Genomic DNA, 27,811 nt, shown 5'->3' on the forward strand with positions numbered 1-27,811 from the left:
GGTGCTCATAATGCCTACTGCTGATTGAGTGTTTGTAAGCACGGGACTGTGTACTAAACACACCCGACACATCCCTTCATTTAAATCCTTACCATTCTTCCCATTTTATAGAAAGAAAAAAGGCAGAGTGAGTCGTGCAGCTCACAGATAAGGGCTGGAACCAACCTCAGGCCCTCTGAGGCTAGTACAGAGCAGAGCAGACACAAAGATTCGTGTGCAAGGGTGCTTATTACAGCATCATTTAGAAGAGCTAAGAAAGTAAAATGAAACCAACAAAGGGAGGTTATTAAATTATGATTTATCCACATAATTCAGTCATTAAAGATCGTGTTGAAGAAAATAGTTCTAGATGCGGCCAAGTGCTGACATAGGCAGAACTTCAAGGAGCTCCCTGCTTCCTGTTAGCAGTGACCAGCTGCTGGAATGTTCCATTTCTTGATCGAGGTGGTAGTTCCATGGGTATGCTCACTTCGGGATCCTTCATCAAACTGTACACTTTGCGTACTTTTCTGTGTATATATTATACTAAAAAATGTTAAAGTTATTTTTAAAAGTTTAAGTTGCCAGGTGCTTCTCCTGGGGAACACAAAAATGTCTGCGGAGCAGGTCTTCTGGGGGCCCCGGACTCCCTCTTGGTTATGTAGGCGTGTAAGGCTGGTAGCCACCACCTGCTCCATGGGGAGCGAAGGAAGGAAGTGGCTGGTCTCCTGGGCAGAGAGAAATTAAGGCGACCACTACCACTCCACCTGCCATCTTCACCCACAGCTCAGGACATCCCCACCTAGAGCGGAGTTCATCCTGCCTGAGTGAACCTGAAGGTTCACTGAACTGAAGTCAGTGAACCTGACTCTAGCCTCAGGGTCCAGGATCAGTCTTGAAGGGGGTGAGGGCTTAACAGGGGAGGGGTGGAGGCTGGAGCTAGCCCCCCCTCCCCCGGGCTCCTACCCAGAGGGCATCCAGAGGCAATGAAGGCTTGACCACCTCTTCTTCTGGGCAAGTGGGAGCTCCAGTGATCAATGTGAATACTGAAAAGGGAAGCAAGTCTTGACAGTTGCCCTAAATGGTCAACAAATATTAGTACGTAAACAAAGCAGGTTGTAAGACAACATATGCAGTATGATCTCAATTTTTTAAAGAGGGGGGAAAAGCCGGAGAGAGTAGTTTTCTCTACATTACAGAATACCTTGTTTTTTTATTAGTCTACATTCTAAATTTCCTGTAATTGACATGTTTCTTTTGTAAGCTGAAATAAAAAGCTATAGAATATGTAAGGGAGAGATTGCTGGTATCTTGTCTCCACTCCTTTTTCATACCCCGTGGCCCCCCCCTTCCAGGACCCAGGTGGGCAAAACTGAACCCCTGGGGGACTCCCGGGGGTGGGGGTGGGGGGAGGGGGGTCACACACACTAAACTACAGGAAATACCATCAGTGACGAACCTTATTTTGTCCGGTGCTGTGGCATCCAGTAGGAGCTTAATCCATACCCATGACCAGCATCTCGTCTTAGCAGAACTGCCTGCAAAACCACAGCCTTTGAGTAGAAGCCCAAGTGTCAGGCTCAGTGTTTCGAAGCGCACCCGAGCCCCTGGCAGCCCGGGAGCAGACACTGCTGTCAGGGCTGTCCCCAGGGCCCTGCTCCCTCCTTGGCCCGTGGCCACCTGCCCCAGAACACTGGCCCTTCAGCGCCACTGCCGCCCCCACCAGAGGGAAATGAGCAAAGGGCAAGTGCCCTACAGAAAGCAAGACACCTCACAAAGGTGACGCACTCAAGGACAGGGTCACACGCGGACAGGGATCATGGTCGGATGATGGACAGACAGAAATTCTCTCAAAGGTCACAGAGAGTTGGCACAACGTCCCCACCTCCACTCAGGGCTCATCACTCTCGTCTTGCCTATTGTGTTGCCCTCACCAGACCACAAGCTCTTTGGGGGACCGGCCAGGTGTCACCCCCGCCACCAGCCCAGGCACGCAGAGGACATGCTGACTGAATGTGCAGACAAATGAAGAAATAGTTGGGAGAAACATTGGCAGTGGAGACAGAGTGGGTAAGCCATGTGAAAGAACAAACAGATGGAAGAGACTGCTAGCCACAGAAATGGAGGGACATGGAGATGAATGAATGAATGACGAGATGGGTGGGGGGGGGGTTGAGAAAAAGAAACAAAAGCTAGAGAAACCCAGTGATATACCCAAATGAAAGTTAAAGATACAGGGGCAGGGAAATAGGAGAGACAGGCTTCCTTTACCCTTGCCAGGATCACTGGGCTGGCTTCCTCAGTTTCCCTCCTCAGGGTTTACAGGGCTGTAGCCCCAGGGACTGGCAGCCTGCTGGGTCTTGTCAGCTTTCCCCTTTGGGCAGTGGACTCTGTTCCCTCCTTCTCCCCACTGCATGCTGGCTGAGGTCCACCTGCCCCCCAACCTGGACAGAAGGGGCTCTCCACACAGCAGGCCCCAGCCAACAGCTTTGGCACAATCCCTCCACTGAGGAAGGTCCTGGGATGAGGTCCCCTCTCTTCCTTCCTGTGCTGAGGATCAGCTCGGCCTCTAGCAGTTCTGGGCCCCAGGTTGGAGGGCTTGGGGGTGGGACCAGGGCAGGTTTCCATTCAGCAGGCCCGCCACTCCTGCCTTTGGGGGCGGGAGGTGGGGGGGGTGGGGGGGGGGGGGAGTCAGGAAAGGGAGAAGCTGGTCAGGCTGGTGGCTGAGGGGGACCGAGGGGGACCAAGGGGGCTTCCTGCTTCCGTGGAGCGGTGGAGACTTGCCTTGGTGCCCAGACTGTTATTTCAGCTCTGGTATTTCCAATTCCCCAAGGAACCACGGTGGGGGGGGGGGGGGGGGGGGGGGGCGTAGCAGAGAGCTGGGAGGGAAAGCAGAGTGGGAGGCAGCTAGAGCCACCGAATTCCTCTGGGTCCTAGAGAAGGGTGGTTTCCTCCCCTCCCCTCCCCTCCCCTCCCCTCCCCTCCCCCCCAATCCATCCCTTGAAAAGGGTCCTGACCTCCCCTCCCCCACTTCCGGACTTCTCCAGAGTCCCAGCCCTGAAGATAGACACTCCAAACCAAAGGGCCGCAGTCCCCTCCAGGGCCCCTCCCTTGGCTTAGCTCTGGGGACCAAAGCCCCCCTGCCTCCCCAACCATTGCGCCAGATGTCGCTGCCAGGAGGGGACAGCACGGGCCTCAGCTGGCAGTGGTCACTCGGTGGTCCTCTCCCTGCAGAGTCAGCAAATTCTGTGCCAGCTCACCAGGCCTCCTCATTCAGCACTTCCTTCAGTCCCCTTTCCAGAAGCACTGCTGGGGTACACAGTTCAAGGCTGGCTGGGCTGGAGCTTCCATTCCCAATTCAACACAAATCCCATCAGTGCCCTTTCCTCAGCTGCCCACCCAGGTGCCAGGGCTTGGGTTCAGCAGCCAGTGATCACACGGAGGAGGGGGAGACCCAGGACAGGAGCACGGGAGCCTGCCTCATCCCTACCACCTCCCAACCCCCCCTCACCTCCCCCCCTCCCCCTCAACCCCGCCATTGCAGAAACATTCAGACCCCCAGTGGGCCTCCTGGTCCTTCCCTCTACAGAATAGTGAGGAGTCCCACACTCAGTCCCTCCTCTGCTCCCCAAACCCTCTGCTGGTCAGGCTTGATGCTTCCTCACTCCTGATGGATTTTCCAGAACCTGGAGTTCCATCACAGGGTCACGGGACACGAACTGCTCCATGAGAGCCCCAGCAACAGAGCAGCCCAGCCCAGATCCCAGCACACAGTAGGTCTTAACAAAGTCATGCGCTATCGGCAAGCTTTCAACCCTAGATCGCTGGCCCTCCGAGGTCCCTTGAGCCTGGTTCCTGGTGCCAGGGACTGGCAACAAGCCTCAACCATATGGCAAGATCTTAAAAATGTGGGTGTGAATCCCAGCCTGTAAGGACAAGGCCTAGAGAGGAGCCCCCACGCCACCCCCTCGTGTCCAGACAGCTCAGGCCCAGCCCAACCTGGTGACTCAAGGGCCTCTCTTGAGCCAAGCTCTGCACCCTCTGCGGCCTGGCCAGGCCTCTCTCAGACCACCACTCTGAAGGTTGCAGTCGGAGGATGCCAGGACACCTCCAGCTACCGAGGCAAGGCCTGGCCCTGTGTCTGCAGAGGGGGAGCTGGGCAGGCTGCCCTGGGCTCACAGAGCTGCAGGAGGTGCAGACAGGAAGGGAGAAGGAAGTTGAGGGAGGGAGTGAAGAGGAGGAAAGAAGGGGGTGGTGCTTGGCCCCCCTGCACAAGGCTCCCCCTGGACTAGGAAGGATGCTGGAGACAGATCCAAACAGGAAAGGGACAGAGAAAATGGGGGTCGGAGGAGCACCCGTGGGCGAAGAGCCCCACCTCCCCCCGCCCCCCCCCCCCACTCCCGGTGCCGGCCCGAGGAGGGAAGATAGTGTCATGAGCCTGGCACGGTGCCGGGCACTTTTCATTATCTTCCCATTTCATCCTCCCAAATTTACCACGATAAACGTGTTATCAGCCCCAAGACTCAGATGAAGACCGAAGCTCTGAGAGGGCACCAGACTTCCCCAGGGAATGGCTGAGGGCCAGGCCAGGCCCCTGGCAGGGTCAGCCTCGGGACCCTGGCTCTCCGGATGGCAGGGGCCATGGCTCTGACCACGGTGAACATGCAGAGGTGCAAGCTCTGAGCAGAGCAGAGCTTACTCGGAGCCTAACAGGAAGCTTGGCTCCTCTGACTCACTCTGATCCGACCTTATTAAGAAAAAAGGAAAGAGGAGCAGGAACCAGGCCTGGGTAGGGTTTCACGCCAAGAGCTGGCTCTGAGGCCAAGGCCAGCTGAGCAGGGTAGCCTGTGCCCTGATCCCCCCACAGCCCCAAAGCCCTGAGGCAGCCCCTGCCCTCGCCAGGCTCCCTGGCTCTCCGAAGACGGCTCCCCCCTTCTCCACTCTCAGCCACTGGGGCTCCCCTACCTGGCGGCCAGTCTCTGTCCTCCCCCCATCCTTCCTCCTCCCTTCCCCTCCCTGACAGGGGGTACCCTGAGGCCTGTTTCCACTTCTCCTCCTCCTCTCCTGGAGCTGCTGCCCATCTGGCTGGCGGAAGGGCCCTACAGGACCCCAGGGATTCGAAGCAGCTGGGGCCAGCACTGCAGGGGGCAGGCAGGAGGCAGGGGAGGCTTAACCCTCCAGGTCCCGGCCCTCCAGCCCTCCCCCTCCGTGAGCCTGACTCTGCATCAAGCTTGATGGGGGGGTGGGGGTGGGGGGAGAAAACCAGTCACTCCTTGCAGGAGTCCCGCCTGGAGTCTGAAACCTAACCCCACATGGGGCAGCTGAGGGGCCCTGTGTTGCATGGTTGCCGGCTGGATTATGAGGGTGGACAGTCACCTGAATCAAGCCTCATCCTGAGGCACAGTGCAATGGGTGAACAAATGCTGGCTGGCAGGGGTGAGCGCCGGGGCTCCAGGGTCCCCGAGGAACGTCCACTCTAGCTGTCTTCTCCCAGTTGGGCTCCAGGAGTTTGCAAAGTAGAGGGGAATCTGCAGGGGCCAAACTAAGGGCAAGTTCTTTCTACTTGGTGTATAAGCACAGGAAGGCAATTTCTGCCCTCCAGTTCACGAGCAAGGTGGGAGAAGGCAGCCCAGGGGAGGCTTTCAGAGGGTGATTTCTTAGATGCCAAGATGTTCACACTTCTGGCACCCTTCCTATCTCTGCCTTCCTCAGAGAGGACAGAGAAACTCCCAAAGCACTCTTGGGGACCATCTAGTCTAATCCTCCATTGATCAGATGTGGCAACTGGATCAGAGTGAAGGGGCTTGCCCAAGATCACCCAGTCACGGCACCAGGACGAGGCCTAGCTCTTCTGGATGCCCCTTTCTGCTGTTCTATGCTGACAGCGCTTGAGCCTCCTATGCCATATCAAAGACAGCCCCTGTGTCTCATTTTACTCACGGGCATACTCAGGTTATTGCCAGGCTACTATGATTCAAGAGACGCAGAGCAGAAACCTCCATGATGTGATGCATAAGAAGCTGACCCCTCCCATGATTTCAAAAGTTCTATTCAGCACAAGGGCATAACCCCATTCTACAGATTTGGGAGAGTAAGGCCAAGAGGTGTGCGAAGAGGGGAAAAAGCTGAAGCTCCAGCCCTCTCGTACTCAGGCCTAAGGAACTGAGGTGCCCCTGGGGTCCAGAATCAGGTTTAGCATCTCCCCCAAGGAGGCCCACCAACAAGAAGGGTGTCTCTTGGCACTGGCTTTGCAGAAGGGGAGCTCAGGGGGTCCTGGGGAGAGGCTGGGGCTCATCCAAGCCCAGAGAAGACAGTAAGGTGAGACCAGGGGTGCTGGGTCCAAAGCTGAAATGGCCATAGGGGTGCCGACACCCCAGCCGTGTTCTGCCTGCACCCCCAGAGGCCCCTTCTACTCCCTGCTTCATTCCCTTCCTCAGAGGCAGGTCTGCGGCTTGGCTGGAAGCTCCAGGGACTGAGGGAGCAGAGCAGCTGTGGGACCGGCAACATAGCTAAAACCCGGCGGGCCGTAGGGCCCCGCGGAGGAGGCCCCAGCAGGCGGACCAGGCTGCCCGAAACCTCCCAACGCTCCCAGCCTGTTGCTTATTCATTCAGAGTGGGAAAGCGCCAGCCCAGCGGCCAGCCAGTACCGGGCTGGCCATGTAAGGCCCCCAGGCAGTCCTGCCTGTCCGGTGCCCTGCAGAGAGCCTCGTGCAGCCCTGGGCACCGCCCCTGCCCTGCCCTGACCCCTTGGCCTCGAAATGCTGTCATCGGAGGAGCCGTCCCGCTCGGGACAAGGCCAGCATGGACAAAGCTAGAGCTGGGGCAGGCAAGGAGCCGTCCTGTCCTCGAGGCCGTGGGAAGAGAAGCACGCACAGGAGTACGCTCCTGAGAGCCTCTCGGTCCACCAGGCCTCTGCAGAGGGGCCACCATGGCTCTAGCCCGAGCTGGCTGGCAGCTGGGGGCCCTGGTGTGGGGCGCCTGCCTCTGCGTCCTGGTGCACGGGCAGGAGGCGCGGCCGGGGCAGGGCTCGGGCCCGGGGCGCTGGCGGCAGCTGATCCAGTGGGAGAACAACGGGCAGGTGTACAGCCTGCTCAACTCGGGCCCAGAGTACCTGCCGGCCGGGCCGCAGGGCACCGACAGTAGCTCCCGGGTGCTGCTGGCCGGCGCTCCCCAGGCCCCGCGGCGGCGCAGCCCAGGAGGCCTCCGGCGTCGGCAGGCCCCGTCGCTGCCCCTGCCCGGGCGCGTCGGCTCGGACACCGTGCGCGGCCAGGCGCGGCACCCGTTCGGCTTCGGCCAGGTGCCCGACAACTGGCGCGAGGTGGCCGTCGGGGACAGCACAGGCATGGCCCGGGTCCGCACCTCCGTCTCCCAGCAACGACACGGGGGCTCCGCCTCCTCGGTCGCGGCCTCGGCCTTCGCCACCACCTACCGCCAGCCGCCCTCCTTCCCGCAGCAGTTCCCCTACCCGCAGGCGCCCTTCGTCAGCCAGTATGAGACCTACGAGCCCGCGTCGCGGACCTACGACCAGGGCTACGTGTACTACCGCGGCGGCGGCGGCGGCGGCGGTAGCGCGGGGGCGGCGGCCGTGGCCTCGGCCGGGGTCGTCTACCCCTTCCAGCCGCGGGCGCGCTACGAGGAGTACGGCGGCGGCGAGGAGCAGCCCGAGTACCCGCCGCAGACCTTCTACCCGGCCCCGGAGAGGCCCTACGCGCCGCCGCCCGACGGCCTGGACCGCCGCTACTCGCACAGCCTGTACCACGAGGGCACCGCCGGCTTCGAGCAGGCGCCCCCGGAGCCGGGCCCCGACGCGCCGCCCGCCGGCGGCGGCAGCTCCGCCGCCGACCCCCGCCTCGGCTGGTACCCGCCGTACGCCAACGTGCCGCCCGAGGCCTACGTCCCGCCGCGGGCCGCGGAGCCGCAGCCCCCCTTCCGCGTGCTGGAGCCGCCCTACCTGCCCGTGCGCAGCTCGGACGCGCCCCCGCCAGGTGGGGAGCGCGGCGGCGCGCAGCAGGGCCGCGTCAGCGTGGGCAGCGTGTACCGGCCCAACCAGAACGGCCGCGGTGAGTACCGTCGCGCGGCCCGCCGGCCGCCCGTGGGCCTCCCCCGAGCTGAGTGAGGAATCCCCCCGCCCGCCTCGACAGCCACCGTGCGTCCCACCTCCCAGCCTCCCCAGGTCCGCGCACCGTTGGTGGCGGGATTTGGCCAGGCAGGCCTGGGCTCTGACCCTGGCTGGAGGGGTCGGGGAGGGCGGGACTGGCTGGGCTTGGCGAGGAGGCACCTTCCAGACCCGGTTTGGGTCATCTGGGGACCAAGGGAAGGAGACCTTCTTCCTGCGCCTCCCTCATTTCAGCAGGGTGAGGCTTCCACCCCTGGAGGTGCCCCTAGGCCGACCCCACAGGGTGAAGCAGGGAGCATCAGCGTCGGGAACCTGGGTCTTCAGGGTCCGAAAGGCCTTAGGGCATGCCCCTGGAGGTGTGGCACTGATTTTGATTTTTAAAAGTACTGCTGCAAATACTACTTCTGGTTATTGAGTTTTCTGGCGCCCAGGCCAGTGCCTCCCTCATTTCACTCAGCTCACTGGGGTGCTGGCCCTGGGGGAGAGCCCCAGGGGGGAGCTGTAGACATCCCTCCCTCTGTCATTTTCTGGCGGGAGGGGGCCCGCGAAGATATGACCCGGTCTTGGGAAGGCCCAAGCCATCTGTACATGAGAACACGGCGAAGGGGCAGCTTTTCCTCCTTGAGACGGACAACTCCACACATGCTGTTTGTTAGCAGGCGGGCTACTGTGGTGAGAGCCCACTAGGGGCCTGGCCAAGGCTAGATGGCTATCAGCCCACCCTCTGCTGTCCTAGAATTCCCCTTTCTGCCTCTGTATCTGCAAGTCCAAAGGCAGCTGCGGTCAAGGTTTTCCGTTCAGTCCCTCCAGGCTGCAGTCAGTGCCCCAGTTCTCTGCTCCCCACCAAGGTTGCCCGGCCAGGCTTGCCAGGTGAGGGCTGAGGCCCGCAGGGCCGGGGGCAAAGACACAACAGCCCCAGACTTTGCTTCTCTGCCGCTGTCAGCTCAGGGCCTGCTGCCTTGTCTCCAGCCACACCGACCTGGGTGAGAGGCTGCTGCGGGGGGTGGGGGGTGGGGGGAGGGTTTCTGTCTCCCTCGGGGCTGCTGGAGTCCAAGGCTAGGGGAGAGGAGTGTCCCCACTGGTAGCACCCGCTGCCTCACATCCACGGCAGAGCACTCAAGTTGGGTGCTGAATCCCACTTGGAGAACCTGCAGGGGCCTCGGGAGAGGAGCCGGATGGGGGCCCCTTCCGTGATGCGATGAAGGATGCGTGCTCCTGCCCACCGTGGCCTCACCCACATCGGGTCCTCACTGAGACTTGCTACAGCCTGGCAGCAGGGTGCTCTAAGCTGGGCATCATCTGCTCCTAGAGCTCCTTGGAGGAGAGGGCATCCCACCTTATAGGGTGCTAAGCTTTCGAGGTGGCTTTCTGAGGATCCACGACCTCAGACTGGGACTCCTCTGGAAGTGCCCCACTCCTGGGCATGGGAGAAATCAGAGGCGGCCAATGCTACAGCTCTGCTGGCAGAGCTAGGCCCGGGACTCAGCGTCTGTGAGCCAAGCCAGTGGGTTTTCCAGGGCCCCTGTTTGGCCTGACAGTTCCTGAAGTTCCGAGGCGACCAGCCAGGGCCAGGCCATGTGCAGAGCCGCGGTACTTGGTGCTTATCAGAGTCTCTGGTCTTGCCCCTGAGCCCCACAGTTCGTTTGGGTTAAAAGTGCGCTGGTAAGCATCACATCCGGCCCCTGCTCTGGAGGAGGCATGGCAAAGGGGACGCGTCCGTGCTGTGATTGGGCAGGCATTAGAGGCATGAACTAGGGGATCCCAGGTGAGGGGCCTCCCCGGTCAGGGGCTAGGGGTTCAGGGAGGACTTCCCAGAGGAGGAGGTACCTGTGCATTGCTGCAAGTGATGGCCATCAGCCCCCTCCAGGTGCTCCTTCCCCTAGTCATGGGGGAGGGGGGGAATTGGTGTGGGGATGGGAGGGAGTGTGGGGGTGCAGGCTAGTTTGGGGCTCACAGAGAGACCAGGGAAGGAGCAGTACCTTCTCCCCCATCATTGACTCCCCCTTCCCACCCTGCTGCTAGGCCCAGACCATGGAAAATCCCAGTTAGGAGAAGGCCAAGCCTTGTGCTTGAGATCAGACCCCCAGGCCTGGTGTGGGAGTCCAGGCAGATTCTCTGGGACTGACCTCATTCCTCCTGGCCACACACCCAGGGGTCTGAGGCTGGGTGCTGGCAGCCTGTGTGTGTGTGGGCGTGGATGTGTCCTCACAACACCAAACACATGTGCGCTCCGCCCACATCCCTCCATGTTTGGGCACTTTCCAAGCGTCTGTCCAGAGCCCGGTTTATTCCTCTGGCGCCTGCACCCTCTTCCCTCCCACCCAGGGCTGGGGCTGCCCAGACCTCCTGCAATCCCATTGTCTCCAACTCTGCAACTTGTAACTGGAGAGAAGACCAGGAAACAGAGGCCCAGAGAGGGGCACATACTTTGCCTGGCTCTCAGCAAATCCGTGCAGACGCCTGGAGGGGGGCCGGCAGCTTCCCAGGCCTCGCCGTGTCCCCTGCACAGCGCCTCTCCCTCCACCATGGTCAGGCCCTCCCTTCCCGGCCTCCTATCCCTGCTCCTGCCCCCGCCCCCCCCCCCCCCCCGCCCCCAACTTCAGCTTTTCTGAGCTGGTGGTCTTTGGACCAACTAAGGTGACTCCAGGTCTCTGAAGACCACAGCTCTTCCCCCAGGGCTCCCCCTTCCAGCCCCGGCCAGCTTCACCGGCCCTGGCAACCCTGTGGAAGCAACACGGAGCAGCCTCCCTGGCCATTCTCCCGGGGCCTCGCTGATGGCTGCGCCAGCTTTGTCTGGCATGGTCCTCCACCCCTGTCCTCACATGGCCAATCAGCCCAGGAGGAAGCTCTGGCTGCCTCCTCCCTGGTCCCCTGCTCCCAGCCTCTCCCTGGCCAGTCCCTCTACACGTGGGGCAGATAAAGCCCTGGAGTGCTGACTATATTATTCTCCTGCTCAAGAACATGCTGTGGTTCCTGAAGGCTTTCAGGACAAAATAAATGCCTTAGCCTACCGTTCCAAAAGCAGAGGCACCTCCTTCCTTTCCTTCTCCCTGCCTCACACCCCACAGACTCCTGGGAACCGGGCTGCCCCGGCCTGGAAGTCTCACCTCCTTGTACACCCAGAGGTGTTCCTAGCGTACTCCCCTCTCCATCTAACCTCCCGCACTCAAGAAGCCAGACAGGACCCCTTCGTCCCTGAGAGCAGTCCTGGCTCCCTGCCCCCATCCCTACGCCCAGGCCAACCCCCCACCCTTGCCTCCCCTTCTCCAGGTCACCTCCCTACCTCCACAGAGCTTGGAGTAGATGCAGGGAAGGACAGAAGCTGGCCTCTACCCAAAAAGCATCCAGAGTTCGAGCCCTAAGGAGGGGATGATAATAACAACCCGGCCATCTGCTGAAGAGCACCCCCGTGAGCAGGGTGGCTGAAATGTGCACTGTCACTCACCCTCACACCCTCCTGGAGAGGTGGGGGTGGTACTCCTCTGGCACAGTTGAGAAAGCAGAGATCTAGGGAGGCCTCCCAGCTGGCGCGGCCGAGCCGGAACTCAGACCGAGCCTGTCATCTCTGCGCCGCACCCAGATGACCCTAGGAAGACCCACACTCCACCTGCGAGCCAGGTGGGGCAGGCCAAGCACCTCGGCCTCCTCCAGCAGCTCTCTGGGCCTCAGTTTCTCCAGCTGCAGCCAGGGGAGGGAGAATGACACTAGCATTTGTGGGCACTTCACGCATCACAACCCTTAATTATCGTAGCAACCCCACGAGCCTGGTACCGTTCTTCGTCCCATCTCATAGATAAGGCGACAGGCTCGTCTGCTGATGTTCACACAGCCTCTTAGTCATGAAACCAGGTTGTGAGTCTGCATGAACCCCCATCCTGAGTTCTTAACCACCAGACATAATTTTGTTCAACTTGATGTATTCTTGCCTCTCCTGCACACCTCATTTATTCATTCCTTCAGATATTTGCCTGTCCACTATGTTCCAGGCACAGGTTGTGACAGGCTGAGTCAGGACAGCGGATCTGCAAGGTTTTGGAAGCAGAGTCCCTTCCTGGTGTGGTGTTTGCAAAGACTTGCCTTTCTCACTCCAGACTCCAGAACACTTACGTCACAAGCACTTATATCGTGCTTTCTCGGTGTCTTCTACACTTCCTGGAGCTTTATGATTAGAGTCCATTAATGCTCAGGGCAACCCTAGGTATTATTTATCTTCCCCATTTAGCAGATGAGCAAACTAAGGCTCTCAGAGGGTAAGTGGCTTGTCCAGGTCACATCACTGGTGACTGGCAGAGCCAGAATCACAGCTCAGCCTTCCTTTCTCCTTCCCTGAGGCTGTCTTGGGAGCTCCTTCAGAAAGAAATGGAGTGTTCAGGCTGAGGAAGCTGTCGTGAGGGGTCAGACAAGCTGTGGAGACAGAGGGACCTGGGTCCTCTTCCTGCTCCCCCATTCGGCAAAGGTCACTAGTGTCAGAACGAACAAGTTGTGTCCCGAGCAGCCTCATCTCAGGCAGACTTCCTGTCTCCTCTTATCATCCGGTTGCAAGGCCACATCCTCTCTCCCCTGGTCTCAAGCTGGACCATCCCTGCAAAAAGAGATGGCTCCTATTTTAAATAACAATCATAGAAGCTGCTATTTCTCAAACACTGCACCAGACACAAAGCTAAGCACTGGATTTTCGTTTTCTCATTTAGTGGCCCCAGCAACCCCGGGAGGTAGAGAGTATCATCGCCCCCGTGGTGCGGACCAGGAGCCCGAGGCTAGAGAAGCTCAGTGACTCATCTGAGGTCTCAGGACATCGGCGGCCAGGCTGGGAGCCAGGCTGCCCCTCTGCCCTGCTGGACGGCCCAAGCCTCTCCACTCCTACCCCTCAGGGAAAGCTATCTCCTTGTTTCTCTCAGGTCTAAAACCCTGGAAAACCCAAATTTGGACTTTTGCCTTGAGTTCGCAGGCCCCATAGGCCTTTGTGTGGTAGCTGAGCAGGGTGGGGGATCATTAGGGCCTTAGGAGTGTCTCGCCTCCTCCCTTCTCTCCGAACCCCAGGGGTGCCCATCTCAATGTCCTCTCAGCTCTGAAGGCTCAAGCGTGCACACACACACTCACACACTCACATACTCACACTGCCAGGAGTCCCAGCCTGAGTCCACCCCACTCCTGTCCAAGCCAAAAACACATGGAAAACTCCCCAGGGCAGTGCTGGAATGGCAAGAGAGGAAGGGGCGGGGGGAGGGGAGGAGGCGGGTGGTCCGCCCAGGCAGCCCACACCTGCTTCCAATTCCCGTGCCGGGCATTCCTGTGGGGCAGCAGTCGGCTCGGCGGCCGGAAGGAGAGGCTGGGTCTGGTCCCCTCTCCTGCTCTGACCTAACAGCCTCCTCGCCACAGGCAGCTGGACCCAGAGGGCCTTTCTGTATGGATTCAGAATTACAGGGCTGGGGTTGGGCCTGGGTCCCTCTCCGCCTTGCTGACGAGCACTCAGGAACCGGGCATTTCAGCGTCACCTGGAAATGGGCTGGTGTCAGAACATCAGAGCAGGAAGGGATTCAGATGGGGAAGGCAAAGTCCCGGAGGCCTTTGCCATCAAAGCCTCAGGAGACAAGCCCCCCTTCCTCCTGCTTGTAGACCGACAGCAACCATGGGTTGTCCAACCCCAAAACTAATCCTTTTTCAAAAGAAAGGACTTCTGGAATCAGTCCCAGCCTTTGCTTGATAATGCAGTCTGCTCAGGCAGACAGATGCCACCAGCCCCTGCAGCTGTTTGCCCCTGGGCTCCCAGGGCCCACAGGTGCCGGCCCCGAGCTGTGCACAGAGCAGTTAGGGGTGCGCCAGACCCAGGCCTGTCCTCACCGAGGTCTCAGCCCGCGGGCCAGAAACCAGGCCACAGGATGCAGGTGCCCAAGCGCACCACCCTCTCACAGGTCTCTCCTGCCCCCACCTGCTGTGCGCGGACACCTGGGCCCACAGCTGGGCAGCAGGCAAAGGCCAGTCCCCCCCACCCCCAGGGCTTGGAATTTTGCACGCGCGCGCGCACACACACACATGACCTTGCAAGGCTCTCCTCTGAGGAGATTCATCCATTCAGAAACTATTACTGAGTGCCTTACTGCATGCTGGGCGCGTCTAGAGCTGAGTATTCCTTAGCGAAAAGAAAGACACAAAACCCTTGCCTTTGCGGACATATTTTCCTGCATAAACATGATAAATAGGGAAATAATAGAATGCGGTAAGGTTGTGGGGTGTGGTAGGGATGTGGTAATAGAATGTGGGAAAGTAGAGATAACTAAGATCTGTGGGTGGGGAGGGGGGAGGAGCAGGTTGCAAAGGTGGTGAAGGTAGGCCTCCTGAAGGTGACATTTGAGCAGAGAGAAAGGAGGCAAATGAGTGGTGCATGAGGCGATCAGGAAGAGCATTCCAGAAAGGGGAAGCAGCCCATGCAAAGGCCCTGAGGCAGGGATTCCCTGGGGGGTTCAAGTGTGTTCCAGTCTGTTTAGAGCAGAGCAGGATGGGAGTCAGGGGCGTGAGAGGAGGCTGGCCAGAGAAGCAGCAGGACCGTGGAGGCCCCTGGGAGGACTTGGGCTTTTACTCTCCCTGCATTAGGGAGCTACCGCAAGCTTTGAGCTGAGCAGTGACATTTAAACGGGGTCGCTGACCACTACGCTGGGATGTGCAGTGGGGAGGCAGGCAGGAGACTGAGGTGAGGCTGATAGAGAGATGCAGGCAGGGGTGATGGCACCAGGCAGGGCGCTAACATCAGAGTTGGGGGGAAGTCAGATTCGGGATCTAGTCTGGAGTTGGAGCTCATGGGATTTCCCGATGGGCTGGACGTGGGATCAGGCATTAACACGAAGGTCTGTAGCCTGTGCATCTGGAAGGATGAAGCTGCCATGAGCTGAGATGGGAAGGCAGTGGGCTGAGCAGGTTTTGTAAGAAAGATGAAAGTTCGAGTCACTGTGAAGGGTCTGCGGGGCAGGGAGAGACCCAGGGGACAGAAGCATCCACAAAGGCTTCTGGAGGTAGGGGCAGGGGGCACCCCTGCAGGCCTGCAGGGGAGTGGAGGGCACCAGGGGCAGTAGGGGCCTGTGTTCACCGCAGGGAAGAGTGTGAGAGAGTGTGGTGTGCAAGGAGGCAGCAGACCGGCTTGGCCAGAGCAGAAGGTAGCTGACCTCCCCAAAGTTAACGTCAGCCTGCTCCCAGCTCAGCCCCAGCCTGCATCCCGGGCAGTCACTGAACTAAGCAGACACTCACAGGTCCCCTTCTTGGAGCTGGGCCCTGCCACACAAGGGGGTGAGGCGGTCACTGCCCCTGGACTGTCTCTACCCGTTGAGAGGGGGCAGCAGACGTGTGCTGGCGGAGGGGTGGTCAGGACTGACAAGGTAGGCTTGGGGGCCTAAAGACTGTGAATCCCTGCAAGGTTGTGTGTGTGCGCGCGTGCGCGCGCAAAATTCCAAGACAAGGCACCATGGCGTCAGAGGCCTGGGTGCGAGGGAGCTGCCTCCTGAGCCTTAGGGCTATGCGATCTGGAAGGCTCCATTAAGGCCAGGCCACAGAAGGCCTTAGCTGCACCCTGAGAAGTCTGGGCCCGATTCTGTAGGCGGTGGGGAGCCCCTGCAGGTTCTGGGCCTGGCCTTATGGCTATCACAGCTCCTTTGCCTGGGCTGGGACTGCCCCTTCATGGCAGGACGTAGCGAATCCCGCAGCCCCCTTGCCGACCTGCTGGTCACACAGGTGCGGCCCCACCGGGCCAGCCCTGACAATTGAATGTCCTGATTATGAGATGATGATTTCATAGGGCTCGGAGCGGCCAGCTCTGCCCCTGGAGGCCCTGCCGGCTCATCTTTATGCAAGGCCCAGCTCTGTGAGCTCGCGGCTTTCCCTACCTAAGGGCTCCTCTGGAGTCTGGCTGCTGAGCCAAAACATCCCGCCCCACACATATCTCACAGCCCGCTGACCGGTTCCTGCTGGACCTTGTTTATCCCCCAGCCCCGGGCTCAAGAGATTAGGGCGATTTTGCATTCCACTTTCCTTCATCTGCTTGTGAGCAGGAGGCCTGGGGAGGAAAAAGTTCAAAGGAGCCGAGGTTTATGGAACCCACAGAAAGGGGGAAGCCAAGAGGGAAACAGGTGAGGTGTGGGCAAGTGACAGGAACGTAACCACAGGCCCTCTGCACTGGGCGGCCTCCAGGAGCCGCTGAGCAGGAGGGACCAGAGTTCTTCTGAAGCAGGAAGGATTTAGGTCAGACAGTGGGAGAATTTCCTGGCTGCTAAAGTATTGTCTGTAGAGGTTGTAAGAGGTCTTGGGCTCTTGCCCGAGGCTGGGAAGAGACCGAGGAGCTCCTGAAAATCATCTCCCAAGTGTTTCTGGAGCCGTGGAACTGCCGAACTGCCTACTGCTCACAGGCAGGTTAGTGTAGTCTCTCCATCATCCAGATGGGGAAACTGAGCCTAAGAAAAGGGAAGGGTTTATACACCAGGGGATTGAAGGAAATGGCAAACTTGCCTTCTGGAGTCCTTCCCAGAGAAGGCCCCAGCCAGGTCCTGCCAGGGAAGAAGAGGGAGACAGGCCTCAGGTTCCCGCAGGCTGACATGTGGGCCAGCCTGGGGTGGGAGCATGGCAGGCTAGTCCTGAGCGCCTTATGAAGGGGCCTGGATCTCCACCACCCCCACCCCCCCCCTCAGAGGAAGCTCCAGGGATGGAGCAGGAATGCAGAATGCAGAAGGTCCTTATCCTGGGCTCTGGGTCTTGCCTGCCCTGGAGGGTCTGACGGGGCCCCCTCCAAGGCTGCCTGCAGAATGGCCTTGGGACCCAATTCACTTACACCCACCCCTCCCCAGCAGAGCAGCCTGGCTTCAGCCTTCCCAAGGGCCTTTACTGCCCTCTGCCTCAGTGTCCCTCCAACCCTGGCCCAGACTGCAGCCTGGGTCCCTGTGGGCCCAAACCCCATGGTCAGCACTTTGCTTCTGGGGAACAGTGCCCACAGGGGCCTGGCCCAGAGCTCTTCCAGGCCTTAAGTGGGATAGAGGACAGAGCTGGAGAAGTGGAGGCAGTGGGGCCTGAAGAGGGGGCAGGCCAGCCCCAGTTCCCACAGAAAGTCTGTGACGGAGGGTAAGCAGCAAGGCTCCTGTCTCCCTCCTAGGAGGGGAAGGCGGGATGCTGATGGTGACCAGGGACTCCTCGGGTAGCCTGAGCAAACCGTACACCTGGACTCTCTGTGGTTGGCCCCACCTTGGGAGCCCAACACAAGAAGACTGGCCGTATTAGCCATGGAGGGCACATACTGTGGATTCCTATTTAGCCATGACAAATCATGAGCTAGGTAGACCTTAAAAGTTCATACGTTGACTGAAAAATCAAGAAATGGAATGAGATTCTAAGACAGCATCACTTATATACTTCAAGGATGCATGCCTACCTCCAACACACTGCGGATTTTATAGAGAGGTACAAATGTTCAAGGATATCCGTCGGAGGGTCGGGTGATGATGATGGTCAAAAAAAAAAAAATGTTATTCCAAGAGAGGGGCCTTGTCCAGACCAGCGATAATAGTTAGTTTGCTCTGACGTGAGAATTATAATTAATTCAGTGTCTGCATTTAGACAAATGGGGGTCTCTGGGAGATGTTCTCATTGGAACCCACTTTATATAGAGTCTCCAGTGCCAGGTCCCAGGGCTGGATGATTCCATATTTTCTGGATAAAAGATTCCAGCCCCTCCTCAAAATGACATCTCCATGACTGAGGCTTCTCCCTGCTGAGTAAGCCTTACCCTCTCTCAAGGATCTTCCGTACACTTCTTGGGGTGGGGGGTGGGCACATGGTCCCGCTGTAGCTGCACTTCAGGCAACATGGGCCATCTTGCCTGGAGGGCCTGGTTGGACCCCCTAAGCCAGAAACAGCAAACCAATCCCCTATCCCTCCGTCCACAAGCCCCTGCTCACGCCTTTCCTCCGCGGCTTCTAACAACACAGGGTGCCCTCCAAGTCCCAGCCCCCTGGGGCTAAGAGCCCAAGCCTGGGGGCCCACTACTCATGGAAGCTAATGGAATACCTCATAGGAGAGCAGGTGGAGAAGGAGGCATTGTTCTAGCTGAGGGAGGGGCCTGCAGTGCCCAGGGACCTCTGCAGGGGGTCCCCTCCTCTGACCAGGGTAGGGGAACCCATCCTGAACTCTGAGACTACTCTCTTTTCCAGCAGCTTCCCCCAGTGTGACAGAGGTGGAGCATGGCCAGGGGGAGCCAGTTAGGAGAGACACAGGACCTCTGTGATGGCCAGAGATACAGAACAAAGAAAATAAAATAATGGTAGGAGTGATTCCATTTAGGGCCTAGAAAAGGCATAACTCTCTACAGTGATTAGAAAGCAGAGTAATGGTTGCTTGGGGTGGTGGAGGAGGTAAGGGGCATTAATGGGAAGGAACAGGAGGGAACTTTCAGGGATGATGGAAACAATGCAGAGCTTGATGACGGCCGTAGTCACACCGTTGCACCGTTTGTCAAAATTTATCAAACTGTAAACCTTAAGTTTGCATTTCTGTGATTAGATTATACTTCCAAAAAGCTCATTTTTATAAAAAGAGTAGTAAGTGGAGTCCTGGGAGGGGGTGGGGAGCTTCTCCTAGGGCTGCCCCCACTCACTCTACAACCATGGGCAAATTCATCGCCCTCTCTGAGCCTTGGTCCCTCCAGCACCTCCATGTGCCCTGGTCTCTTGCGGGGGACAGGGTGCAGAGCACCCTCAATCACTGGGACAGTAAAACATTAAGCCACTAATCATTAAAGAAACTTGCCTGGCAGAGGCCAATGTGATGGGGCAAGCAGTCAGCCCCAAAGCATGGTAGGTTGCCCGCTAACGGGGTGAGTGGGACCTAGTCCCTGCCCTCAGAGCGTGCAGAGTCTGGAGGGGAGTAGACCCAGGTAAATACAACGAAATCTAATTGTAGATCAAGACGGATCTAGTGGTGGGACAGACCGACGCGCGACCTGGAATAGCACTGCCAGTCAGGGAGGACTTCCTGGAGCAGGAGGTACCTGTGAACCTGAGATTCATCAACAGTAAGAGGAAGATGGTCATCTAGGGCCAGGGCCAGGGCTCAGATTGTGAGGAGCAGTTCTGGGGTGTCTGTCCGTAGTCTTCCTCCCAAATCCCCACATGTAGGTGCTGCAGATGCCCCTCCCCCTTGGCTTTGGAACTTACAAAACAAAATAAAACAAAACCCACCCACTCAGTTACAATAAAAAGGATTCATGATGTCAAAGCAATTCCTTAAAAACTTTTTTTTTTTTTCCTTAAAAACTTTTAAGTAGAGAGTTTTTTAGTACATAGTCTGGGGACAAACAATGAGTTTGAGGTTCAGAGTTGTTGACAGTATCCAACCTCAGTGTGTTTGGACTCGGTACAGGACCAGGGTTGGGGCTCAGTCATAGGCCAGGAGGGGCACCAGCCCTCGCTGGCCCTTAATACCTCTGGCCTCTTACTCAGCTGGCTCTTCGAACTTCCCTGGACTGCAGAGCCAGCTCCTGGAATGGCCTAGAGAGGAAGGGTCGGGCCAGAAAAGCTTTGAGGAGCCATCTGTGCATTGTTTATTGAAACCGGGCCTGGGGTGGGGGCGGCAGGCCATCTGGTGCCAAACACTGGGTCTCACGAGGCTTCAGGCCCAGCGAACCCACCCCCACATGCTGCTGCGGGAAAGGCACTTTGATGATAGGGAAGGGGACCACTCCTGTCTTCCTCACCTCCCCCCACCAGAGGCTTCCGGGTACCAGAGGGTGAGAAGTGGCTTGGCAGCGAGGTGGGCCCTTGCTTTGAGGGCCCAAGGATCCCCGGGGAAATGACTGCAGGCATTCCTGGAGCTTGAGTAATGGGACCTCGGCTGGCCAAGACGGCCCCCCTCAGCCAGGAGCCACCTCATCCTCACCCACCCTTGTGCTCCAAGCTTCCTCTTCATTCCGAGTAGGTGAGATCATACCGGCTGCCGGGACCAGGCTCCCGCGTGAGGCCCAGGCCCAGGGTGAGCCGGGCTGGGGTCTCGGAGCCCAAGGGATGGGTGTGTGAGGGTCTGCCTCACCTTCGGAACCTGAAAGCTGGCCAGAGGAGCTGGACTGCTGTCTGTGTGCCTTAAGCACCCGCACCTTACTTGCCCCCCAAGAGCAGAGGGCTTGGAAGAAAGTCAAGAGCAACCTGTAACCTCATGTCCTCGCTTAACTGCCAGAATCCCGGGAGCCTGAGGGCGAGGGGACAGAGAGGCCCCAGGCTCACTCACCCTGAAGTCGATGGCCAAGCTGGGGGAGAGCCCAGGGCTCTGGAGTCCTCTGCCCACCTCCCAGCCCGCCCTGTGCCCCACCACTCCTGCACTCCCAGCAACCAGAGCAGATCCGTTCCTTCTTTATTCCAATGCAGACAGGGTCTGGACATGTGAGTTTGGTGTCTGCAAATTCCTATTAACGCACGCTCCCCGGGACCACCACAGGCACGGAGGTGGGGAAAGTGCCAGATGGACAGGCCCCTGGCTCTAGCATGTCCCGGGAGCAAGTGATCACGGGGTCTGAGCAGACTCCAGACTTCCCCTGGGCCCTGCAGGGGAGGCAGCCAGGCCCCTCAGGTTGCAGGCCAGAGGATGCAGACAGGCGAGGGTGCGGTTAGGTCTGGGGGCCGATGGCAAGAAGAAAGAAATCCTGAGAAGGTCGGGCTAGGTGCCCAGGCCGAGAATCCTGCCCTGTCAGCAGCCCACTCTACGGGTGTGTTTTCCCGCTTGCCCTTCCCTTCCTGCCCACCCCGCTTGTGCCAGCCAATACTCACCTGGCTCTGCCCGTGGGCTTTCTGGGAGCCACTTGGGGCCAGAGCCCAGGGCTCTCTTGGTGATTCAGGAAGAATGCTGGCTACAGAGGGCATCTGGGGGCTGGTGTCCAGAGGCCTGGCGAACAAGGACATGGAGGGAGTGCCTCTGTCAGGAAATTGCTTGGTTCACTCAGTCCTGCCTCCAGGCCCCTGTTCATGCGGCTTGCCCTGCCAAGTGTACCCTTACCCTGTTCTCTGGCTCACCAGACTCCATTCTGCCTCCCAGACCTCGCTCCTGTCCCAGCTCTTCCAGGGGGTCTCAGAGGCTCCCATAGCACGGAGCTCCAGAAGTGAGCCCCCGTTCCCTGACGTCCCCGGCCCACACCTGAGCCCAGAGGGAATAGTTCCAATCACACCCCTAGCTCAGGTTAGGAAGCTTCTTGGAAGAGGCGACAGCCTGTGTAGAGGAAGGAGAATGATAAAGGGCGGTTGGGGCTGGGGAGGTCTCTGGGCATTAGCCGTGGCCAGCCTGACGCCCCTCCTCCATCTCTCCCACTCCATTGCCAGGTCTCCCTGACTTGGTCCCGGACCCCAACTACGTGCAAGCCTCCACTTACGTGCAGAGAGCCCATCTGTACTCACTGCGCTGTGCCGCGGAGGAGAAGTGTCTGGCCAGGTAAGGGGCCGGGGCTGAAGTGTGGAAGAGACAGTCTCTGGGAGTCACCCAGAGCCCGTGCTCATGCCAGCCAGGCTGCCCACAAGCCGAGCGACCATGGTCAAGCCCCTGAACCTCTCAGGACCCGGACCTCTTCGTCTGTGAGTCTCGCCTGCCCCCAGGCAGCCAGGAGGGGAAGGGGACAAGCGAGCATTTCTGTATGGGTCATGATACAAGGACCTTTGCCATGGCACTGAGGGTATGTGTTCTTCCAGTCAGGCAACTGAGGAGCAAAGAGGAACCAGAACCTTCCCGCTCTGAGCTGCCCCATGAGAAGGTGCTCCCACAAGGACACAGGGAATTCCCCCCAGTGGGGGAATAGCCTTCAGGATAGAGGGCAGGAGTGCAGAACCGTCCCCACGGAGGACAGGTTGGCTCTCCAGCTGGGGCAGGGAGCACGGTGACAAAGAGGCCTCAGTTACGTGTGGCAGTGGAGAGAAAGGGCAAGGAGACCAGTTTGCAAGTCCGAGGAATGGGAGCCCAGCTAGCTCTCCCTTATTCCTGGGTGATTCTGCTTCCTGCAGAGCTTGCTTCGGAATGTATTAACCGTGAATATTCCGTTCAAATACATGCGCTTCGGGGACATCCCCCTGTGCTGAAAGAATTAAAGATGACATCGTCCTGCCTCATCTATTGACATCCCTCTATGTTGGAGAGCACCTGTTTTTCTTAATTACTTGCTGCCTTTTTTGTTTTTGTTTTTGTATTTGTATTTGAATTCTTTATTTACTTTTACTCTTAAGTATCTGGGAAGCCCTTTGGAATCTCAGCATTTTCCCAGTTACGGAACTCCCGCCCCTCAGGGTAGCTCACGCGCAAGGCGTGATCTATCCATAACAAGATAAGGCACTTGGACCGGAATGTAACTTTGCTCACTGCTTCCTCGGCCCAGAATGTCTTGCCTTTGATCGTGGGTAACCAAAACCACAGAAAGCGAGACCACGGATAAGGGGGTCCACTGTACCACTCAGTCGGCCTGCGCATTAGGTCTGGTCTCGTCAGTTGTCCCTGGGAAGAGAGCATCCTGATCACGTTCCTGCTACAGTCCCTCCAGCAGGGAGCACGTCAGAGCCTCCATGGCAGTCCACCGAGGCTGAGTTTTGAGGAGTTGAGGTCAAAGCCAAATGATCGCCCCACCTTCACGGAGCATCCTGCAGGCCCAGACCCGAGCTCCCAGACGGGCTGGGGAGCCAGCAGCTCGGTCCCTGTCCTGGTCCGCGGGATGACAGGACCCAGCCGCAGAGAGTGGGAGGAGAGCGGGTGGGAGCGGCTCTGGGGCCGGAGCTGTCGGTGGGGAGGTGCGAGGAGGAAAGGCCGGCGGGGGCCAGGCAGCTGAGGCAGCGGGGCGCGGGGCACAGACCTAGAGAGCCGGCAGAACTGAAGCTGGGACGGCGGGGCGCTCGGGATCGTGGGAAGTACAGGCCGCAGAGCGCTACCGGGGCACGGATGCTGCCGAACCCGGACCAGGAAGGGACTCGCTCCAAGTCTCAGCGCGGGTCTGTGGCCAAGCTGGGCCTCGAACCTAGGCCCTGATGGGTTCCCACGGTGTGCTGAGCTGAACAGAAGGGCAGGATTGAACTGAACAGAGGGAAGGCGGAGGTTTTGTTCCAGCCCAGACACAGACGGATTCCAAGCCTCCGCCAGACAAGGCCAAGGGCCTCACGTCCTGGCCGACAGAAGCCTGCACCGCCTGTTGTGCAGACATCCTCTCAGAGAGCGAGCTAATCCCTACAGCTGGCCGCCTCCTGCCTCTGGCTTCGGGACCCAGACCTTCCTGAGTGCCAGGGAAGTGCCCCTGAGGCCGGCCAGGACAGCTGTCAGCAGTCCTCCGGGGAAGGGCGGAGCCTCGGTCAGCCCCTGCGCAGGCGCGCGCGAGTGTGTGTCTGTCTGTCTCTCTCCCCTCGCTGCTGCCCCTCATTCCTCTCTCGCGCCCCTTCTCTTCGCACAAAGTCCGTCTCGGTTGGGAATTAGGGGTCAGCAAGTAAATTGTGAGCCGGCGGTCTGCAGCAGACTCGTGCTCCCCAAACAGAACAGGGCAGGTCGCTGGCCTGGCAGCCGTGCAGTCGGGAAAAGGTGGCCTAGTCACCCCGACCTAGCTCAGGGGGCCTGTGGGATCAGGCTGGGCCGTAGGAGGTGCTGTTAGAGCTCACAGGCAGACAAGGGGCCTCTAAGTGCGGCAATCAAGGCAGACTTCCTGGAGGAGGGAACCTGAGTTCCCTCCTAGGAGGCCTAGGAGGCCGGGTGAGTTCTGGGTCAAACGAACAGCATGGGCAACAGTATAGATTAACAGGAGTGAAGTCTGCTGGAGAAACAGTGTTTGGAGCTGGAACCCCAGGATGTGTGGAGGAGCCGCAGGGCAGACAGGATCGGGAAAGTGAAATGGCTTTGACACGGAAGAGCCTGAGCTCGTTTCTTAGGCCCGTACCTGAGACGTGACGTACTTTGGTCAACAATCAGGGCTCTGTGCACTTACTAGAATCTCCTGGATAGGGCCCCTTTTAAAAAGCCCTCCAAAGATTTTGATATGCCCCCCCCTCCCCGAGGCTGCCCCCAGCAGAGAGTCACCTGCAGGTGTGATTGTCCTTGTCAGGCCTGATGCCACTTGAGAAAGGCTTCCTTGGTAGCTGCCGGCCACGTGCTGGAAGCCAGAAAGGAGGGGACCGCCCAGCCCGTGTGCTCACGAGAGTTGGGGAGAGGTCTGAGCCGCAGCCACAGGACGGGGAGTCAGTGGAGAGGACCTTCAGGGACAAGTCGGCCCATTCCGGGTGTTGCTGCCGCAGGACCCAGCCCCACGCCCGTCTCTTCACCTGTCCCTGCAGCACAGCCTACACCCCCGAGGCCACCGACTACGACGTGCGGGTGCTGCTACGCTTCCCCCAGCGCGTGAAGAACCAGGGCACCGCGGACTTCCTCCCGAACCGGCCACGGCACACGTGGGAGTGGCACAGCTGCCACCAGTGAGTGCCCCGCCCCCCACGCCCCCACACCCCCCAACCCGGCGGGCCGGGGTGGGCGCCCCCTCGGTGCCTGAGCTCCTCCCCCCAGTTAGTGCCCCCAGAGGAGCTGGTGCTGGTGGGAGGGCCTGCCATGGATCCACCCCCAGGGCAAGGGCTCTTTAGCTAAACTCGACTGGAAGAGGATCGGTCTTAAGGGACGGAAATGTCTAGAATACAGGGAATGGCCCATGGCAGGCTAGTCCAGGTGGGAGCCCAACAAGGAAGTGAGGAGTCCCAAGGAGGTGCTCTCTAGGGTGATCTGGCTAGGAGGGGAGCCCCAGAGACACGGCCCTGGGGGACACAGGGGCCCAAGGATTGGTCAGGAGGCTGGACCGTCTCAGGAAGCCCAGCGGTGACTAGGCCCCCTTCTCTCTCCTCCTCCTGTCCTTTGACCCCAGACATTACCACAGCATGGATGAGTTCAGCCACTATGACCTGCTGGATGCAGCCACAGGCAAGAAGGTGGCTGAGGGCCACAAGGCCAGCTTCTGCCTAGAGGACAGCACCTGTGACTTTGGCAACCTCAAGCGCTACGCGTGCACCTCTCACACACAGGTCCGGCCGGGTGAGAGGGCCAGGGCGGGGACCCAGGAGTGCGGGCTCCTGGCCGCTCCGCTCGGTGGGAGCACGGGTCTTCTCACCCGTCATCAGGTCACCACGGGGTCCCTTCCTGCATCACTCCCAGGCGTGTCTGCCCCTAGAAAGAAAGGAACATTCCAACAAAGTCTAGATGGCATGGTGTTCCTCTGCCTGTTTGTCCACCCAAATCTGCCTTCCTGTCAGTCTGTCCAGCCACCTATAGAGTGTCTATCTATCCTGCCCGTCTGTCTCTTCATCTGTTCCTCCATCCGACTCTCCAGGCATCCCCTTCCTTCAGTCCCTCCCACCTGGCTGTTACGCCTCCCTATTTTCTGTCTGGTCCATCCACCCAGCGGGCTCTAGAAGGGAGGAAGGAGGGGCCCAGACTGCTGGAGTGGCACTGGGTGGCTCTGAGGAGTGCCCAGCACCCCAGCCTTTACTCCTGTCCCTTTCCCCAGGGCCTGAGCCCCGGCTGCTATGACACTTACAACGCGGACATCGACTGCCAGTGGATTGATATAACCGACGTGCAGCCCGGGAACTACATCCTCAAGGTGGGCCTCCTGGTCTGGGGCGTTCCCTCCTACCTGCCGCCCCCGCTCGTGTCCCTGCCTCTGGGGTGCGCTTCGGCCTCGAGGGCATCCCCTCGTCCCCGGCTGCGGAGCCATCACGCGGAGGTGTCCTCTGCCCGTTGGAGGGTCTTAGCCTCAAGCAGGCAGAGGCTCCCTTTCCATAAAGACAAGGAACCTTGGGCCCAGGTGTGGCCATGCTAGAGGTGGTCTTCCCTGGGGGACAGAGGACTTGGAGAGCTATGCGGTGGACCCCCTGTCTGCAGACGGGAGGCTTGCGCCCTCCGCAGGAGGACGCTGCCGTGCTCTGAGAGGGACCCGGCGCTCCTCACAGGGACCACCGCAAAGCCAAGGGCCCCTGGGACCAAGAGTCCCGTCTGGCCTGACCCCCTTCTCCAGGGTATGCTTGCCCCAGTGCCACTTCCCTTGGGGTGGGGTGGGAGCGAGTAGAAAAGCATGTCAAGGACACACAGCCCAGTGTGGTACGTCCATGCAGGCTGCGCAGGGCCCGGGGCGTCGTGGCCTCCTCCATGTAGCTGCGAAGCGAGGGCGGGGAACCATTCTGCCCCTGGACCCACTGCTCTACACCCAAGAGCAGGAGACGGAGCAGTGAGCAGGGAAGACCGGCTTGGGAGGCGCTCTGAGCCGCATGAACACGGCCTGCTGGGAAGGCTGCATTTGGAACACAGCAACTTGGGAGCCTCTGGTTACGGCCCATCCCCAGCACCTCCCAGCAGGCTTGGCGGCCCCTCTGCTCAGACTCAGCCAGGGGCCAGGGTTGTCAGGGTCTTCTCCTTCCCGTGTTCATCCACTCACCACATGTGTACAAAGGCCCCTCTGAGTTCCAGGCACTCGGATTCAAACCACATCAGTAATGCACACTTCCTGCCCTGGGGGAGTGTAAAGGATTTTAAAGTAACATGTTCTTAGATGTTCTGCAACTGTAAATCTGGGTGTAGCCGACCCCAGTGCAGCCAGTTAATCCAACATTCAGAAGGCTTCCTTGTGTCCCGACAGGTCTTCTGCAGACAAAAGGCACAGCTTATGCCTGGGCCATCCTCTTAGCGTCAGGCATCCCCGGGTCCAGGGCGGGAGATGCCACCTGGCAGCGGACAGCCCTTGCATGGGTCATCTCGACGGACATGTGTGGTCAAAGGGTGCCAGCCTCGGACTCGGGAGACCAGGCCCGGGATCCCTGCTCGGCCCCTCATTCACTGCTGTGATCCCTGGGGCAGTGATTCAGGCTCTCCGACCCTGAGTGCCCCACGCAGGGCCCCCCTGGCCTGGGCTCTGGCTCTGGGGCAGCTTCCCATCTTCCAATAAGAGTGACCTGGTGATGTTTTCTTCGACCACGAGCTGTCTCTTCTTCCCTCTCTCTGCATCTCTCCGTGTATCTGCGTCACTGGATCTCTGTCTTCATAGCTCTTGGTCTCAAGTGGTCTTTCTCCTCCTCTCTGTCCCTTCCATGTCTGTCTGTGTGCATCTCCACCACCTTCCCTGGTGACCAGGTGAAATGCAGCCCCCCGACCAGATCCCTTTCCCCTCTGTTCCCCTTCTTCCTCAGGTCCACGTGAACCCAAAGTACATTGTGCTGGAGTCTGACTTCACCAACAACGTGGTGAGATGCAACATCCACTACACAGGTCGCTATGTTTCTACAACAAACTGCAAAATTGTCCAGTAAGTGCTGCCCCGGCCCCTGTCCTCCCCGGGGAACAGGTGGGGGCCACGTGAACTACACAAGGTGCCTGCACCCTGGGTCACCTTCCTAGCCAAACATGGCTGTGCGGGAGGAGCCTCGTCCATGCCCACCCCGAGCTGAGTGCTCGTGGTGGGGCTCCAGCCGCAGGCTATTGATCTGGGGCCAGATTATGTGGCTCCCTAAGCTCTCCCAAGGGGGAACCAGCAGCAGGAAGCGGCATACTTGGTGGGGGGGAGTCTGTCTGTGACATAGGGCAGGTCGCCTCACCTCTCTGAACTACTTTTCTCAACTACAAAAGAGGCCCCTTCCCAGGTAGGCTTGTGAGATTAAAAGAGTGAAAGGCCTGATGTCTGGTGTTGGAGAACCTTCCCAGCCATGCCCCATGAATGGC

General features: G+C 59.2%; 1 protein-coding gene and 1 long non-coding RNA gene across 3 annotated transcripts; one reads left to right on the plus strand and one right to left on the minus strand.

Moving 5' to 3' along the window:
• Positions 1-281: 281 nt before the first annotated feature.
• Positions 282-4,705, minus strand: LOC118002959. Of its 2 annotated transcripts, XR_004677234.1 has the most exons (3): positions 4,474-4,705; positions 1,439-1,517; positions 282-1,056 (listed from the first exon to the last, which is right to left on the minus strand). It is a non-coding gene; the product is annotated as an uncharacterized LOC118002959 (long non-coding RNA). The 2 variants fall into 2 exon arrangements; XR_004677233.1 differs by lacking the exon at positions 4,474-4,705 and having other exon boundaries at positions 1,439-2,221.
• A 1,921-nt stretch (positions 4,706-6,626) lies between these two features.
• LOXL1 (lysyl oxidase like 1) lies at positions 6,627-27,402 on the plus strand. The gene is made up of 6 exons (XM_034993589.1): positions 6,627-8,039; positions 21,427-21,535; positions 24,394-24,531; positions 24,969-25,125; positions 25,608-25,703; positions 27,283-27,402. The coding sequence occupies exons 1-6, from the start codon at positions 6,908-6,910 to the stop codon at positions 27,400-27,402; spliced, it is 1,752 nt and encodes a 583-aa protein (XP_034849480.1). The 5' UTR covers positions 6,627-6,907.
• Positions 27,403-27,811: the final 409 nt, after the last annotated feature.

This window comes from Mirounga leonina, unplaced genomic scaffold (assembly GCF_011800145.1).
Source record: "Mirounga leonina isolate KUSES-001 unplaced genomic scaffold, KU_Mleo_1.0 Mir_91, whole genome shotgun sequence".
Taxonomy (NCBI): Eukaryota; Metazoa; Chordata; class Mammalia; order Carnivora; family Phocidae; genus Mirounga; species Mirounga leonina.